The sequence below is a fragment of the Falco punctatus genome (genome assembly GCF_963210335.1).
Source record: "Falco punctatus genome assembly, chromosome: 4".
NCBI lineage: Eukaryota > Metazoa > Chordata > Aves > Falconiformes > Falconidae > Falco > Falco punctatus.
The window spans coordinates 70,687,674-70,706,918 of NC_137583.1; the positions used below are offsets into that span (position 1 = coordinate 70,687,674).

Here is a 19,245-nt window from a genome sequence, read left to right on the forward strand (position 1 = left end):
CGACTAAGATCCTGAAAACACATCCTACCAAACACCCAACACTGGATGACCCTCCGTTTCAACCAGGCAGACTGCGATTTTACTCCAAGTGTCCAGAAACAGCTCACTTGCAACAGGACTAAGCACCTCAGCACCCATATCATAAGTTCAAGCAAAATCCAAGGACAGTTAGTCTGCCCCCAGAAGTCACATTTCAGTCTCCTCCTGCAATTTCGTAACTATCATTGTGATGTCCAAGCTTGAGATTAAATTTCTTCCCCTGCCTTACAGTTTCAAAATCCAGAGCCCACTTAAAGTACTCCAGCCAGAGACAACCACATTGTGAGAATGTTCCTCTCCCTCGTGATGCCACTGTGCAGCAATGAGTGCAAGATTCACTGGGACACAATTGACCTACTGCTATGTCCACGTGCCCAGAGTATGCTCTCCAGCCTGGTAGATCATCCTGACAGACCATCCCTATGGACAAGCTCTAGAGGGCTCTCTCTCCATGTCCAGGTGGCTTTAATCTCTTTCCAAGATGCTTGATTCTCCCCTGCTCTGCACAGGCAGCCTGAGCACTTTACAGTGCTAGATTCCTACTGCCAAGGTACCCAAAACTTAAACAATGCAAAGCCCACATCCCTTTTGGATCAAGTCCAGAGAAACAAAGAACCACATGAGTACTTTTGTACATCCTGTAAGGTGCCCAAACACCTCCAAATGTCTGATCTAAAGCACTAAGGCACAGCAAGAGAAGAGTATCTGCAGTGGCTCCATCAGAAGCAAAATGGACCCAGGCCTACGCCCTGACCCTGAAGGAAAGTGACACAACATGCCACATCCATCCACCTAAACTCCTCGGCCCTCAAAGCACAATAGCCTCATCCATAATACTGGAAACTGTCCCTGCCTTGTGCTATCCCCTAAACCACATCCAGGGATTACCAAACAGTTTGATGGCTGGCGTTGGCTAAAACCATATTAGGGAGCACGTTAACAATTAAAGAGCACTGTCATCTTCCAGTGCTCAAACACATGCCCTGGTCCTCCTTAGCTTACCGGTACTCATTTAAGTCCTTAATGCCAAAAAAACCCCAGTTTCCTAAGTTAAGGCCTACGAGCAGGTACATTAAACATAATTTACAAGCAAAGCATTAAACATCATTTAGAGGAAACACAAATTATGGGAAACAGTACAGACAAATGGTCAAATCCCTAGCTAATGTAAGTTATCATAAGTTTTGCTGAACTCAATGGAGCTACAGTTGTTTACACCAGTCCGTCTGTGCAAATACAGGTATGTTATTTCCGTTACATAACTATGCTCCCGGCAAAGAAAAAAACACTTCTTTGTTTTTATTATTCAAAACACATTTATTTACAAACTCTATTCATGGGCACAGTCAGAACACACTGTAAAACTGTATTTTGTTCAGTGTAATTGACAAAACATTGATTTGGGATATGACCCTGTAACAGTTCTCCATAAATCAGCAGAATCAGTATTTGCTCTGTGCTCGAAGATTCTGATCCTTATAGATGTTGATACACAAAGAGCGAGTGGAATGGAAACTTTTTTTTGCCTATGGGAAGCAACAAACTGCATGCGTTGCTAAACTCTGCATGAACTGGATAATGAGTTTCCTTCACTTGCCCTCAGTCACCAAGGCATAGTAGGCTTTCCATGACCTCACACTAATCTTGCTGCTGCCCCAAGTGATTCTGAATTACAGCCATCTCTATGTAAGGACAGCACAGGCAGTAACATGGAAGACATAAATCAAGGTACTCGAGCTAATTTAGTGAGGGCTTTGAGTTGTAGCAGGGGGGTAGTTTCCAACCCAAAATAGAGGATAAAGAGTTTTGTTCCCCTTCTTCCCTTAAAAATAGAAATAACCAAAATGGTTATAAACTTGTCTAACTAAAACCTTAACTTTCTTTCCATAATAGACTAGTATCAACATCAAGGTTTTTCTTTAGCTTTTGGGGGTTTTTTTAAGATTAATTGTATAGGCAATGACTTATATCCACCAAAAAATATGCAATGAGTATTTTTGTTTTCCTCAAATGACTGAAAATGAAGATATATAGTTTTCCAAATTGATTTCCATTGAAATCCTACTTTTCCTAAATCTAATAAATCAAAACTGCAACCTAAGTATAGCTGTGATATCAGTGCACATAAGTCTCAGCTGACTCTTTCCAGTTATTAGGAACCTTATTTCAAAGTATTTCTGTTAATCTAGGTTAGAATCACTTGCAACATCAAAGCTGGGATATATGCAAAACCTGAAGAAAAATGGCAAGGGAGAAAAAGAGACCACCAGATTTATTTGCATTGCAATTGTGACTACACTTGTTTGGTTTTTACAAATATGAAAACCTTTCAGCATAATTTCCTGTGTCAGTAGGTTGATATTTCTCATGCTACAGACTTCCAGAAGACTACATTTGGATATATTAAATATTTAATTATAGAAGTTCAGGTTTTTATATGTATTTTACAAGTGTTTGGTATTACCGACAACTCCTAGTCAATTACCACTACAGCTTTCAAATAATCTCGTTTTTAAAGAGGGACCTTTTGAAAACACAACAGTGCCATGAATATAGTTCTTATAGTGCACTAAAAGGTAAGATGACTTCAAATAAGCTTGACGTCAAAATATCAAACTTAGGCACACAGTACACACTGATCTCTCAGGGGTTCAAACATACATGCATGTTGCCTGTGACTTCAGTACATTTATTGCTATATTAGAATAACAGCAGATAGCTAATACAGAAATATTTCCCTTTCCCTGTGCAATAGTTTAAAGAAAAAATATTACTTAAGAAAACAATGATGCCTTACATTCTGCTCAGACAATGAACACACGAGCTGTGGAAGAATGTCTCCCTTCACGACTGCCTCTGCCAGGTCATCGTTATAATTGGCAAGTCTCCCAAGAGCCAAAGCAGCAGTCTGTTGAACAGTTGGGACAACATCCAGCAAAAGAGGTCTCAGCAAAGATATTACACCTGAGTTATACCAGGAAGAGAAAAGCTCATTTAGTAAGCAGAATTTTTTCTAAACTTTTGCCTTTATTGATAAAAACCCTCTTCCAGGTAATAAGAACTTGTAGGAAATCCAGGTGTTCCACTGAAATTAAGCTGGCACTTGGATAGCAGTGCTGACACATAGCAAAGTTTCTGCCCATTTTTCATAGGTACAGAACACTTCCGAAATTTAAAAAAAGTCACATGTAGAATTAAGCTATATGCAAACATCTTAAAGTATACACAAGAAAATAAGGTATATTCAAACATATATAAAATGCATGTGTTAAAGTATGCACAGGAAACTTCTCCATCTGGAGGTCCCAGTGAGCTGACATTGGCACATCGCTCATTCAGCATGCCAGCAGAACCTCTACATTGAATTACACAGAAGTACATTTCATCTGTTATAAGCAATGATTGATTTGGGGACCAATATCCATAATATATTACAGTCCAGACAGAAAAGTTGTAGATTTTCTTATCATGTTATTATTTATGTGTCTTCACTGATGAGTCCACTGTGTATCAGTTAAACATGAAAGAATATTAACCATCCTCTAAGGTGGTCTTACAATACATGACATTATAAGTGAGGTAAGCAGCTGTGACATGAACCATTAGCAGTTATGGCCTAAGAAAGTCCTTAAATGGATAAACATCTGGCTAAAACCAGGAAGTGGGAGGAGTAAACTTTCCATTCTTGCAATACAAGGAAGGAGGTCACAGTGCAGTTCTGCAGTGCCATTCAGTAATCATCCATGATCTGAAACAGCATGAACAGTGAGGCAACTCAAAGTTAGCCAAGGTAGTACCTGTGAGGGAAACTATAAGAAACTAGAGGCTGAATGACTGTGTAACAAAACAACAAATGAAATGGAGCATATACAGGGAAACCAATCCCAACCTCACATATACAGTGATGGACCCCAAACAGGTCACTACCGCCCAGGAGAAATATCTGTTAGAGCTGACAGTTGTGTGGAAATACCAGCTCACTGCTCAGCAGCAGAGAAGAAACTCTACCTACAGAGGTATACAGAGCACTCAGGTTTATTTGGAAAGGAACAGAGCACAAAGCAGAGACCATCATTATGCTATTGTATAAATCCATCCCACATTTAATACCCTCCCCTAGAGCAGAACTGAAAAAGGTTCAGTGAAAGGCAACAAGGATGATCAAAGATGACCAATCTGTAGGAAGAGCTTCGACATACAGAGAACTTCTATTTAATAAGACTGTCCAATAGGGATAGGAGATCCACATGGTTACATAAAAAAAATACTATTTGTAAGGTCTGAGAAGGAAAAATTACTTGTCTTGTGATTCTTCAGAAGTGCTGTCCCCTGTACCAGCCAGCTGCATGAATTAATACTTCTGAGCTTTATACCTCAGCCAGAAAGCAATGCCCTCTGAAGATGCAGATGTGCTACAACTGAACACCAAACACTCAGAGCTACAGTCAGAAATCTCCTTATCAGCTGTCTTCGTTCTTTCCACTACTTTTTTTTTTTTTTACTAACGAAAATAAAGATTTAGCTGGGTGAATGTGGAAGAAAGCAAGACCTCCTTCTCAAGGGCTCGTGTGGTTGTAAGCACTAAACGAATGTCTTTTGGTGCAACAGTCCCACAACAGTGGGATCACTGCCTAATGGCAGATGACACTCAGGTGTTGAACTAGCACACCATGACAACAAAAAGCTGATGGCCTTAAAGCAAGAACAGTCCACAGGGATGGAGCCAAGTTACACCCATAGCATACTTCTGTATAGAAGGGCACTGTGAAAAGAAAAAAAATTTGAACAGCAGTGTAATTCTCACAGAGAACATTTATTTTAAATTAAAACCAAATTGCTCCCAGCAAGAAGAAAATAGCCTAATAACCTACACGTGGGTCTGAAGGGGGGGGGGGGGGGGGCAGGCAGGATGTAAAACTAACCATGGAGGCCATGCTGACCACTAATGAATTTGTTCTGAGACTGTCAATACTCCAGACAGAAGCTGTACTGTCATAAGAGGTACGGCCTCCCAGGATGTTCACAAGTCAAAACAAAACAGGTCTCAGGGGGGGCACACAGTAAAGGGAGAAAAGTGAAATGAAACTGTGATGTCTAACAGCAGTACAGAAGCATGAAAAATGGCTCTGTAATATGCATTAACTGAACATGCACATATAGAACCTATGGAAATAGGTCTGTAGTAAAGCTGGGGCCTGCTCACACTTCTGTCAAAGCCAGTGGGAGCTGAAGGAGGCCTCCTGTGTACAAACAGATAAAAGCTAGATTCTCCAGTACTGTAAGATCAACGCAAATTCATTTAGCACTTGGCAGAAATCACTACCTTCAGAATGTGGTCATCATATTGACATCATATCACAAACTCTCCCAAATAGCAGGTATGGTCTCACTAGCAAGTTATGCTTCGTATCAAAGTGCACTAAGTACTTTATATGACAAATTAAAAACAAACTAACATGTGAGTTGGAGCCAACCCCATATGTCATGTACAGTGACCTATCTTCTAGTAAGTCACCTGCACCCTCTACGGTGCATTTTCTCATCCTTCCCTCTAACATCAGTTGCATGGTCAAAAGCTGCTGAAATTCCTAAGGGGTCCTTCAAGCTATTCTGACTACTTACACGGAAGGTATTTTAGCAAAGCAGGAACAGTTACAGTAACATGCTTGTATTTAGCGTACAGATATTACACTGGAGCCCCGAACTTGAGATAGTATGAAAACAAGATTATTTATAAAGGGTAGAGTTAGTTTTATTAGTTTTACTGATATTAAAGAGACTGTTAGAAGTGGTTGAGGAAGAGGAAAAGGAACACTTCAGTGTGCAGTGTCCTGACCCTAGAAAAGCCAAGAGCCTGATGGGTGGGACATTCAACCACGATGTCCCAGACAGTTCAGTTCTGGTGATGGTCTCCAAATCTAATGAAATTTACATCAACTACAATCACTTTACCCAGGAGGAACCCACAAGTTAGATCCAAACCACAGGACGTGTTTCTGGCCTGCATGACATACCTAGACACCGCAAAACATAAAACCACATTTAAGGAAGTTTACCTATACCTATGCTTTGAGTTGTCCCAAATACAAGATTTATAGCATTTGTATTTTCAAGATTAGCTGATATAGATTTCACTTTTAGAATAGGCTAAAAAGCCTTGAGCCTGAAAATGCTTCCAAGCAGCATGCCTCCCTATGGCCAATACCATTAATTTCATGGTAGTATAAACCATGTAAAGTGTGGTGATGATATTTAAGTGTCAGCACAAAATATTCTACTGCAAATTATTTTAGCTGATGAAACTGAAGGCAAGGAAAGAGATGAAAAGTGAAATGGGAGTTACTGTTTGAAGAAAGGACACAAGCTGCTACAACAGGGTTGAAAAAAAAAAAAAAAAACCAACAGTGAATGAATGGAAAAGGTTTAGAAATAATAGAAACTGTGCTGATCCTCAAGGAGACTGTATTTTCCCCGAAGTGATGTCTGAGTGTGAGAAAAGAAGTGAACAAATAATTATCATGACAAGAGCTTTGAAGGAACAAGAAAAAGAAAAATCAATTCTTGTTGCTGTACAAGCCTTATATTGACATCAAATTAACTGAGAATTTAGAGAAGTGTATAGGCTTAGATTATGTCTGCGCATTGAACAATTAAAATCTTGTACCTCTACTTCCCACCTTCTCTAAAACCATTTTCTTTCCCTGCATCAAGATGTTATCCATCATCTCTAACTAATCTGCAAGACCAACTGCTTGAGGAGTTTTCACCATTGCCATGATTTTTACATCTTCAGCAAACCAAGTATTTCTTTCTTTACAGCACTTAAAAACAAACAATTAATTCTGAGAGTGACGGTTACATAGAGATTATATGGTCTCCACTAAAACACCTATAGGAAAACCAAGATGTCCACCTTTCCTTCTGTAACTTCTGACGACAGTGCTGGAAATGAGATGCCTGATACAGGAGGAGGCTTTCCTCTCCTGGGCCCAGCCCAGCTTTCTTCTAGAGACAGCTGTATTTGGCAGGCTCCTCTATTTGATCTCTTCCTTCCTTGCTTTTGACTATCCTGTCTACAGCAAAGTCTACCTCTCTTCTCCAAAGAGGTCCAAGCCAGAATTCCTATCAGCATTTTTAACTAAATTTAAATGTATTTAACATTATCTTACAGCAAGAAAATAGGTAAGAACCTTTCAACAACTTCCTTTTTCCTCTACTATTCACTCATGTGAACAGGGACATACAGAGCCAGGAGTAGCAGTGTCTTGCCCCTGAAAACTTTAGGAGAACCCTTTGGTCTTCTTCTAAATAAGTCTGTTGTGACAGAAGTAGGAAATTCATTAGCTCTAATTCAAAGGCAGCAACACAGAAAGTAAACTACAAAATAAGGCGTTCAGACCATTGGACTAGATTTGTTTTGGAAGAGTTCCCACCAACAGCTCAGAGTAACAAAGAATTACTGCCAAATAATCTCTCTTGCATCATGGAACCTTGACTGAACTTGGGCAAGAAACGATTCCCCTTTCTATCCTCAGTTTCCCACTCAGATTTGTTTCAAAGAATAACACACTTTAGAAGCTGAATCACCCTTAACACACACTTCTCAAGTGGAGCTGTTGTGCACAGGCCTGATGTACTTTCTCTTAGGAAGCAAGTGCTGACTGCTGCCTATCTGGGGGGAAAAAAACAAAACAAAACAACAAAAAAAAAACCAAACAACAAAAAAAACCAACAACAAAACCACTCAGGGCAGCAGCAGGTTCCAAGTTTTTTCATTCCAAGTTTTTGTAGCCAAACAAATGGTCACTATTCTGGAGACAGCAATCTTCATTTGGTCATTTTGATTTCTGGGAAAAAAACTACCTGGAACACAGGATCCTCTACCCTCCTCCCACCCCTGCAAAACCCTTGTCAAACCTGACTAGTCAAGCCAGAGAAACACCACTGTACGTTTGAAATTCTCTCCATTTCTGCACCTGAAGATAACCACTCATATCCTATTTTCCTTCCTTAAAAATAAAATTTATTTCCTTTTTAAAACGTAAATGTGGAAAAAAAGTCATTCTACGCTAATGCTGTCTCTGAACACACCCTTATCTTGAAAATGTCCTTCTAATTTATGCTTTGCATCAAATATAATGTTGTCTTCTCATTTTTGTGTGCTACCTGTTAGGCTAAGAACATTCACTGAGCTAACATTAGCACTCAAACATTCATCGTATTACCTTGACTTTTCAGGACTCCTGATGTCAAATTCAGCTGATTTAACAAGGAAATGTAACAGAAATGTATTTCTGTCTCACCACAACTACTTATCTTCAACTACCCTTTCCTAGAAGCAGCAAAGCAGCAAGTTTTAAGTAGGAGACTTAAATTTCCCAAAAGAATAGTGACAGAGAACTTTCACACTCACTTGTCTTAACACTGCCTCTTCCAGAGACAACATGGTACACAAGCGTGACTCACTCCAAGAAAGGACTCCTCACTGCAATGGTTCCATGTATAACACAACTACAATCCTTTCAATATCAGGGGGAACCCAAATACAGTTTGGTAACAGAGACTCTGGGTAATCAAATAATTTGTACAGCAATGGTGTATGACATAATGCAGATTCAGTTTGACAGTGAGACTGGAGATTTCTGAAGGATCAAGGAGCTAAGTTTCTCCTGAAAAGCTGATCTGGCTGATCATTTCCCAGACCCTGTTTTTGCATTAATGGAACAGAACTAATCCTGATCCAAGAGGGCTGAGTTTCTGAAAATGCCCATCACAAGGCTAGTTAGTGACCGCCACACAATCCTTTACAGACACACCAAAACCAAGGCAGTCACAAAAAGCTGCTTCTTTTTAATGGCCACTTGTTCAGATGAGACTGAAATTCCTAACCAATTCTGGCTTTGAAATTTTACTTGCAAATCTCCTCCAAACAGGCCAGGAGGAATCCTGGAGCAATTGAGCTTTTAGCTAATTTGAGCTACAAAAAAAAGAAGCCAGTGCTCCAGTTCCAGCTGCATTTACTTTCTCCTTCTCTGCCATCTCTCTGGTACTTTTCTTAATACATAGCCTCCTCCTTCCCTTCATCAGGCACCATCACCGCCATCATCAAGCCTTGGGGAAAGCCACTCTCTTCACTTGATCTACTACAGCTCCAAAGATAAGCTTTTGCCTTTCATGCCACATTGCATACTTCTCTTCCACTTCTCCTCCCACTAAAGCTCAACAAAGCTTTTAACTCAAAAATAATTTAAACCAAAAAAATGTGCATCCTTCACAAGGAATGGTGCATAAACCCAAATACAGAAACTGGCTATATGGGGGCACTGGAGTCTGTCCATGCACATCTACTTGCAAGGTCCAGATAGCGCAAGAACGCAGATGCTTTAAGGGAGCAGCTCTTCCTGCACAGCTGACTTGGCAGCCATGCTCCCTACACACCCTGTGCTTCCAGCAGGCTTTTTACAAAGCACCCTGCTATCAGAGCACATTCTTTAGTATTATTTTAAATGTGGAACTGCATCCTGAAATCCCTTCCAAGAGTCAGATTCTCCTTACACAGGGCCAAGTGTCCAACTGCCACATTCAAAACAGGTACATTTAAAATACATAAACTAGAAAGAGAAGTGGAGAAAAGCATAAGCAAAAAGCCTCAGTATAATTGGATGAGGGAAAAACATTTGAACAGCCTTTTCTCAAAAATGAAGACTTCTAAAACCACCCCAAAGATCTGGAAGTACAACTTTTAGAACCTGTCACCAGTGGAATAGCTCTGGACCTGGGAAGGGACCAGCACTCATGACATCATCCTTTACCAGCATAAACAGACTATGAAGTAGGGGGAAATCTGCCATGCCACAAGGGTCTGTGACAGAGCCCTGCCCACAAACTGAGCCTCTTGCCAACATGGATTGTGAGGAACAGATACAGAAGATGCCAAGAGGTAAAAGAGGAGGAGAGGATATGGTCCTGGAGTACAGCTTGTATAACTGGAAACATGAACTGAGATCAGGGTTGTGGGCTGATGGAGTGGGAGGGCAGTTGGAAAAGATTCACTGGGAAAGGGGTCTTCTTTTACACTGACATTTTGGAACTTTCTTGGAACCCTGCAGCCTGGCCAGCAAGTAGGTGTGGATAACTGGCTAGCTGAAAAAGGTCTCATAGACATAGTCCAGCTGGCTGGACAAAAATGCACATCGCTCTCAGCTTATCTGAAGTAAAGCAAAAGTTACACAAGAACAGCAAGATTGCGGTGGGAAAAGAATGTTGCAGGTGGGAACAGATAACTACAGAAGAGAAACTAGGAGCGGGCTTGGTATTTAGGCAACTAACCAATAATGAGCTTAACTTTTGTAATATGTATGAGCTAATTATAACAAGGCATAAAAGGTGACTGTAAGGTTCAATAAAGGAAGTCTGCTGATCACTCATATTGAGTGACTGTGTCTTCCCTCCGTCGCAACAAGTAGGTAAGGCAGACAAACAGAAGTTGAATTTATCTGCCCAAGATGACAAAAATACCCCAGCAGCAATGAGAAGGGAACCCAGGTGTGCAGGGTCACAGCACACAGAGTGCCATGGAATCACACAAGCTGCTAGACCACACAGCTTCAAATTTCTTTTTCCAGACTCCAGACTCAGCTTTCCCTATGACTTCCACAGCCATTATGCTTAATAATATGATGAGTCCCAAGAAAGCGGTTAAAGACCTGATCTTGTAATAGCTTTAAAGTCAAAGGCTAAGTTGCAAGACTAAACAGTTTCTTAATCCCAATGATATCCTTAAATACCTTACAAATTAAAAAAAGCAGTGAACCCATCACCACAAGCTCTAATGCAAATAAATAAAAATTTAATTGATACTGTAAGAATACAAAAATGAATATTCAGAAGCAACTACAGTCTTATTCTGATACATTTATTAATGCTGAATTGTAAATGCCTTTAAGAAAATAAATTTTAAAACCGCACCATTTCAAAAGGACTATTTATTTACAGAGTGCTACACTTCACAAGGCAGATGAAGAAAGAAGAATTAGGCCCTCAGCGACTACGGCTCATAGAAACATACTGGAAACAGTTCAGATTTTCTCCTAAATTTTCTAAGACAGAAAGCTGCCTAAATCTCAGCGCACGAAAGAAAGAAAGAGCTCAAGTTCATCTGCCATTATAACTGAAAATAGTCTGTAGGATTTAAAATTTTGGAAGGATGAGGGGGTGTGAAGCTCACTAATGCATTCCAGGACCAAACTTCATGAGCTGTAGCTGCCAAATGAATAGATTTATTTTAAGGAATATGTTTAAAGCCGTTACTATCAAAGCAGCTTCTCCCATTACTCAGCAGTCCTCCAGAAACAGGATTTGATAAATTAATTTTCTGGCACTGTTCCAAGTATATATTTACTAAACAAAAAATGTTTAGGAGTTTTGAGGAGATTTTTTTTCCCAAGTATCCCTTAATTAAACATTCAAACGACAAATCCTGCAGTTATTATTCATGGTTGTATTTATTCGTAAGGAACAACCTTATCAAAGCCAGCCACAGAGTCAGGGAACACACAGGAATGAGTTCTGACAAAGATTTCTCTCATCATTCCTTGTATTTCCCTGCCACCAGAAAGCTGTTGAGCTCCCAGGCACTAAATCCCCAAGACATTCCTGACCACAAGAAAGCCAGTGCTGTGTAAGTGTGTCAAAGTAAATAGGCCAGATTCTAGTTCCCTGGTTAAAGCCACTTTTGCAATTTCTGCTCAGAGGGAAAGGCAGCTCCAGAACTTGATGACATACAGAAGCCTTGTAAGAGAAATGCTCTGGGAAAAGGTGGGATTCCTGTTGGCCCTCTCTGGCCCTCCTTCCAGTTTGCCAGTTCCCACCAGTTTTCCTTACAGGTCATACACAGGAGTCTCCACAATAATGGTACCTTAAGGTTTCTCAACAGTCAAACCAGCATAAAAAACTCTTACCTCTGCTCCTGGCCACTTCTTCCCTCCATGCTGCAGTCTGCCATCTCCTAATTTGCAACAGTACCACTGCTTGTACCTGGCTTAATTCCACAGAAGCAGGGCTTATAGCATAGTAAAGAAGTATTTTTTAAACACACTTCCATCTTTCATGACATTAGCATGGTATCCAAAGACACCTCCACAAAGAACAAGGTCTCAAACCAGTATTTATTTTTCCTATAACATACTAAGCGTTTATCAAAAGGACTTCTAAAAACAGGACCAAACACTTTATTCCTTGAGCACCGATCTTTAACTGCTGCCAGTCTAAATTTCAGATATTCCAGGAATATAAACTGAGGCAAATAATAGAAGAGTATGCTACAGTACATTTTAAGGGCTCCATTTTGTTCAAATTCAAGTCACGGTAATCTTGCCTTCTGCTTCAGCCATAAAAAGACTAAACCCTGACAACCTTTGAGATCCAAGCAAAAAACCCTGCAAGGTGCCCCTGACTCCTAAAGCTAATGGAAAATGACAGCAGGCAAAGACTTCCCACATCTTCTTAAAACAGTGATTTCCCTAAGGGATAGCTAACTTTCTTTACCAGAACAAGAAACGAGCCCCCAATCCTTTTATATATGGATTTATACAGAGATACATGTATAGACAGACACCCTTCTTTCCCAAATCACTGCTCCAGAGACCACTAGATCAACACCATAAAAGGAATGGCAGTTATCTGCTAGACAGATATGCCTCAAAATATTTGTGTAAGTGCTTTAAAAAAGGACCAAATCACATTTTTTGATGGGAGGTTTTAAAAACCACGTAATCACATTTCATTTAGGAAGAGGTTTTAAAACCTGTATCTAGCACATTCAGAAAAAGGTCAAAACTAACAGCTAACATTTTAATCCATCAGTTTTAAAGACACAAGTTAGGGAAGACGGTAAAACATTTGTGGGCCTCAGCCACTCAAATTGTAATAAGAAATACCTTATTTGCAGACATCCCCCTCTTTTCTAGCATCTGAAAAACTAAAGCCTATGGAAAAGCAGCTCAGTACCAGAATAAGCCAAGAAGGCTGATAACCTACACAAATGCACATTTCCACATTACTGCCCCAGAGCCTCATGCTTGTAAAATTAACTTTCAGATCAACACCTGGTGTGAGCAGAAGACAAGTTGCAGACCTGTGAATTGATTATTTCTTCTGCACAAGCAACAAATCAGTTCTGAAGCTACCAACCAGATTACATCAAAAAAATATTTTAAGAAGTACAATTTAACTAAAAGTTAGTTGGGCACTTTGTTTGCTTTCTTGAGATAGAAACTGTCTACATTTTAAAAAACACTAAACAGTAAGAAGCCTACCTAAATGGGATCTCTTTGTGAGCAACTAAAACCAGAACTATAAATGGACACAGAGGGATCTCTTCTTACAAATAAGACATAAGTTATTCCTATGGCCAAGATGTCCATTTGGTAAACAGTTCATTTGTATGAACTGAAGCAGTGGCATTAACTCACTGAGAGATAAAAAAAAACTTACCAAGAGGCACAGCAAGGTAATACAAAAGGCCTGGTGTCAGCATGTCACTCCCATAAGCAAAGCAAATGTTTCTTTAACAAGAGTTTAAGTGACAGACTTTTCAATAAAACCCTTTTCATAAACAGATACAAATACAGAAAACTGGAAGTAATTACATGATTGTTTTTCCTTTTTTGTTTGTTTGTTTACTTGATCCCATCATATCTCAAAAAAGACCAACCACTTTACTAGCTTTGGGAAACAAGTATTTAAAACAAAACCAAGACAAACCAAAACCTAATCAATTCACAAATACCATATGGTAAACCAACTACTGATTTATAGCACTTCTTCAAACTGTCTTTCAGGTAATCAATTACTGAGCACTTCTTTTTCCTCTGTTAAGCTCAGGAACTTTGGCCAAGCGGAGTGGGTCTGCCAGATGCCAGCAGCACAACAGCTGGTAGAAGTGCTCCCGCAGCTCCTGTTTCTAAAAACGCTCAATTTGGTTCACGACATCCCACGACAGCAATATAACAAAAGCGAATCCCTCCTAAACTGCGCGAATCTGCTGGTGGAAAGCATTGAAGAATTTAGGAACAACCTGTAAAGCTAGCACAAAACCAGTTACTTCTAAAGTAGGCTTTCCTTGGCAAGTCAGCGCTGGCTTCAGGGGGAATTCCGTTTTCTGTACTTTATATAAAGCTCTGTCAGAAGCATGAGGGAGTAAATGAAGAAGCGTGTTATACTGAGAAATTTTCCCTGAAATAAAAATAAGTTATGAGATCACAGCCAGAGGCATCTGCCTCAAAACAAACACAGAAATAACCCTGCACACAGGCGGGGCAGCCCGCACGCAGCTGACGAGCGTAATTAACTTTCCCACCGCGCCGCAGGAGATCGGCCAGGCGGGCCTCGCACCGCGGGCCGGGAGACCGGGCCAGATCCCGCGGGGGAGAAAAGTCCTTGGAATTAAGCGGCCAAGCGGGGCGGGGGGGGGGGGGGCAGAGAAGCTCCCTGGCAGCCCGGCGCTCCCGGGACGGCGCGGCCCGGCCACCGCCGCGCTCCCCCGCGGCCCCCGACCCCCGCCGCGCTCCCCCTTCCCCGCCGCCGGGTCCCCCGTGGCGAAAGGGCGGCGAGCGCGTACCTGCGTTTTGGAGGGTCTCGATGTTCTGCGGCCGGGAGGCGAGCTCGGCCACCGCTTGCGCGAACTGCGTCCGGGCGCGCTGGTACTGCTCGAAAACTGCGGGCGGCAGCGCCGGGGCACCGGGTCAGCGGCCGCCCCGCCGGCCCCGGCCCCGGCCGCCGCCGCCCCGGCCTACCTTGCAGGACCTGCCGCTGGCTCATGGCGGCGGCGCAGCAGGCTGCGCGCCCGCGCAGGGCCGCACTGTGTGTACCCGTCGCCCTGGCAACCAGGCGGAAGCCGCGCCGCGGGGGGGCGGGGCCGCGCCGCTGCCGCCTGTGACGTCACGCGCCCTCCCGCCGCGCACCGCCCCGCGCTGCCCCCGGCCCAGCTCGGCCGCCGGCCCCGCTCCGCGCCGCTCTGCGGCCCCCGGCCCCGCACCGACCGGCGGTGCGTGCCAGCGGGCACGAGGTGCAGCCCGGGCGGGCTGCACCCGGATGGCGGCATGTCGTACACGTCTGTTAAACATATAGGTGCTGGGCGCAGGTGTGGCGCAGGCACCTATAGAGATGCGCGGGACGTACCGACCCGTAGCTCTGGGGGGAGAGGGCTCACGCCCCCGTACCGCGCCTATGGCACAGGCACACGCAGCGGCGCGGGGTCGTGCCTGTGGGTGCACACGGACACCGAGTTACAAAGGAGCGTACACTGGCGGCTGCGCGCGCTGCCGTCCATGCTAGGGAGTTGCTGCGCCCGGCCGCGCCGGGGTGGGGGACGGCTGCGGGACGGGGCCGGGCTCTGCGCGGGGGCTCGCCCGAGCCGCACCCGGGGCTCGTCCCTCGCGGCCGCCACTGCCGTCCCTCCGCGTCCCGCGCAGCGCGGGGGCGGGGGCGGGCGGGCCGGAGCCTGCCCGGCCCCGCATTTGGGAGCGGCGACACCGCCGCGCCGGTGCGCCTCGGCGGGACGGGTCCCTACGGGGCTGGCCGGTGGCTTCGCGGGGCGGGCGAGGCTCCCCGCTGCCCCGGCCGCCCCGCCCGCGCAGGCAGCCGCTCCTCGGGCCCCGGCGCGGAGCGGGCGGGAGGCGTGGTGCTCCGCTGCAGCGGAGATTCCTTGTCCCGCCGCGCTGCTGCGCGACTCGCCGAGGGAGAGTGAGAGCCGCGCCGCCCCGGCTGAGTCCCACGCATCGCCCGGCCGCTCCTCCGGGGTCCCCCCGCCCGGCTCTCGCTCCTCCTCCCCTCCCTGGGTGGGGGAGAAATAAAAAGGGAGAAAAAAGAAAAATCAGGGCAGCCTCAGCGCTCCCAGAGCTGCCCCCACCGCACCCCGCCGCGCCTTTATTCTTCGGGGAGGGGGGCTCCTTTGATTTTAATTTTTTTTCTTTTCTTTTTTTCCTCCCCTTTCTTCCTTTCTTGCCACCACTGCGGTTTCTCCTCGGGATCTCCGCGATTGCCTCACACCGCCGCGCCGGCCCACGCCGGGGTTTTTCGCGCCGCACGGGGAACGAACTCGCCCCGTGCAGGGCCACGGAGCCCCCGCACACCCGGGGCGCGGAGCGCGCGGGCGCCTCGGCGGTGCGGCCAGCGCGGGCGCGCAGGAGCGAGCCCGTGGGCTACGGCCACCGTGTCCGCCGGGAGCCACGCGGGTCGTGCCGCGGGGGGAGCGCCATCCCTGCAGGAAGGGACGGCTCTGCCGGATCCGTGCACCCGCGCGGTCCACGATAAGCCCGAGCGCAGCCACCCGCGCAGCGCCGGGAGCTGCCAGCACCGCGCGGCTGCCCGGCGGCTGGGGGCAGCGCCTGCGCTCTCCGCGCAGGGGCCAGCCGCGCAGGGGGCCGCGCACCGGGCACCCGCGCAGTAAGCCCTCTGACTTTGCCAAGCACAGGCACTAGTTACCCCCGTGCACCATAACATTATTTTTTTTTTTTTTTCCCCAACAGCTGATCATTCCAGTACATGAGCTAGGCACTACCTTCCACTTTTCCCATCTTGGTGTCTCTGGCTGTAAGGGCTATTTACGAATAATTTTCTTCGTAACCTGTCAGCCAAGGCATGGTTTCATCTATGAGTAAACACAGCCTTGGAGGTCTGTACAGCAACTAATGCAAACGGTGGGACTGCGAAATGAAATCAGGGTTATCAGGATCTGAATGGAAATAGACCCTGCATCTCCTCCGGTATCTTTCGAGGGCGATTCCCAAGACGGGGGATATTTGTCAACGAAGTTACTGGTTAGCCCTGCTATCGATCAGGCTGCTCCAAGTGAAACTGTGATCCACAGCAGAAAACCAGAGTTACTATTCAACAAAAAACGTCCCTTTCTGTAGTCACCCTCTATCGCACATTGGCTTCGGGGTTTCATAGGCTTCTATTTTCTTCTGCAAAGCTCCAAATGTACACAATCAGATGACTGACACTATACAAACGTATTAATTGATAGATAGTAAAAAGTTTTGTCTCATACCTTAAAGTTGAAAGGCTGAAGTTACTTCAGCCGCATTTTAAAAGTTTTTAGAAGTGTAAGAAAGACGTCTAAATTTAATAAATAATCTCTGGGTTTGCACAGCTCCAAAAAGGTGGGCTACCGTAAACAATATCATAGCCTAAAATGACCCACGTGTTTCCAGGAGTATTTAATACTAAAAAAATATCTTTTTAAGCAAACAAGCAAAACAGGCGATGTGCTGTTCTTTACAAATAAATGAGACAAATTAAATCAGATTGGTGAGAAGGTCGTTTGCCACAGAAAATATTTTGGGAAATTATCACCATGTGTACTTGAGAAGGGAACAGCTGTTAAACACATTTCTTTATACTTATTTCTGTTCTTAAGTTAAATAAAAAAAATAAACAAACGGTGATGAATTACTTCCAGAGGTTTGGGGTTTTTTTTAAAGCAGATGTGTCGATTACAGATAAATTGATTTATCTGGCTAATTAAGTCTAATGTTCGGATAAATGAAAGAACAAAACTCACCCTGAGTACCTCCAAAATTCGCTGTTACATTTCGTTGCTTGATACTGAGAGTCTGTTCACATGGTTAATAACAATAATGAGGAATAAACACCATGCAAATGCGGTCTACGGAAATGTCACCGGTTCTCGCAAAAGTACTGAAGACGGAAAATCATTTATGGAAATGACGTAGTTGTGAGACTTCACTGCCTGCTGCTGGGGTGCTCATTAGTAGGAAACCTGTATCCTTAGGCGGGTGGTGTTAGTAACGACTGCGTTACTGCACACGTCATCTTAAAAAATAAACCGGAGACCAGGGGAATAGGCATCAATTATCCAAATTAATAACGTGCCCTCGCTTTCTGGCGGGTGTTCTTTGATCTCAGCCCTTGATTCACTTGGAAAGACACCCGTAACGGGGCGGGGAAGCATCATTTTTCCCAAGCCGGTGAAGGGCGAAGTTGTCTCTGGAGTTTTTTTGGAGGGGGTGAGGGGTGCCGGGGGGGCTTCCCACGGGCTTTCCCGGCTCGGTCCCGTCCCCGCAAGTGCGAGGCAACAGGTGGCTCAGCCCCCGTGCCGGGAGCTGCCCGGTCCCCCCGGCTGGAAGGGCGCGGCGGCGGGTCCTGGCCGGGCTCGCTGCCCCTCGACGGCTCACGCCCCGCGGCGGGGCGGCTGGCCAAGCCGTGGCTGCTCCTCCACGACGTGAAACTGCGTGGCGCTCATTGAAAGATGAGGTCTTCCCGCGTCGTGGTGTGGCGGCTTCCCCACCGGGCTGCGGGGACGTTCCCCGGGACAGCCCGCCGGGGCTGCGGGCCACCAGGGCTGGAGCCAGAGCCGCCCTCCGGGCCAACACCCCCCCCCCCCCCCCCGCCACCGCCCGCCTTTCGGCACGGCGCTGGGTCGCCCGATCTGCCTCTGGAGGGTCTCCTCCGCGCCTGGCAAATTGTTCGAAGCTTTGAGCAGATATTTACAGGGTTACAGAAATAATTTTTTTTAACCCCGTGCTTGCACGACTGAGCGCGTTTGGTGGGAAGAGGAACGCGCAAACTCCTCCTCTCGCTCTTGCGGACCGGAGTTGAAAGCGCTGGGCTTTTGCGGGGGACTTTTTTGGGCGGGGAGGTTGAGCGGGGAAAGGTTAGTGGGAGTCAATGGGGCGCAGGGAACCGAAGTGCTCTCTCGAAGAGAGTGTTCTGAGTGAGGGGACTCCAACTCCGTGTACAGCCTGCACTGAAATATAGTATCTGGATCCCTGAATAATTAAATTTTCAATTTTAAGTTAGGCGTTACCATTACGTGGTTTTAGCAAAATTTCTGACAGTGGGACCGTAGCAGTGGAGTGTGCCCTCTCTTTTTCCCTGATCTTCGGCTCGGGGCTCCAGCCACTCACTCTATTCTGGGGTCCCCTCTCTGGATTTTCGGTGTTGAGTTTAGTCCGTGAGACCTTCCCATAGAACAAATTAGTTCTGTAAGGCGAAGAAATGTCGAGGTACTTCAAAAGCACTAGAAGGAGGACTTCTCCTTTTTCTTCACCTAGGAGGGCGACGCTGGCATTTGAGCAGACATTTGTAATCATAAACATGTAAACGGTACAGATTTGGCTGGTGGAGATTGGTGCGTCGCCATTGCACTAGGCAAAATCAGGGGAAAAAAATATAAGGGAT

At 45.1% G+C, this 19,245-nt stretch overlaps 1 protein-coding gene across 1 annotated transcript in view; it reads right to left on the reverse strand.

Annotated features, from left to right (window-relative positions):
- SPAG6 (sperm associated antigen 6) overlaps positions 1–15,397 on the reverse strand; it is a 35,829-nt gene extending 20,432 nt beyond the window's left edge. The window contains exons 1-3 of the mRNA XM_080382340.1: positions 14,835–15,397; positions 14,660–14,755; positions 2,837–3,003 (exon numbers count right to left, since the gene is read on the reverse strand). Of these exons, the coding sequence (XP_080238466.1) occupies positions 2,837–3,003; positions 14,660–14,755; positions 14,835–14,859 (288 nt within the window). The 5' untranslated portion in view covers positions 14,860–15,397. The remainder of the gene's footprint in view (positions 1–2,836; positions 3,004–14,659; positions 14,756–14,834) is intronic.
- Positions 15,398–19,245: the final 3,848 nt, after the last annotated feature.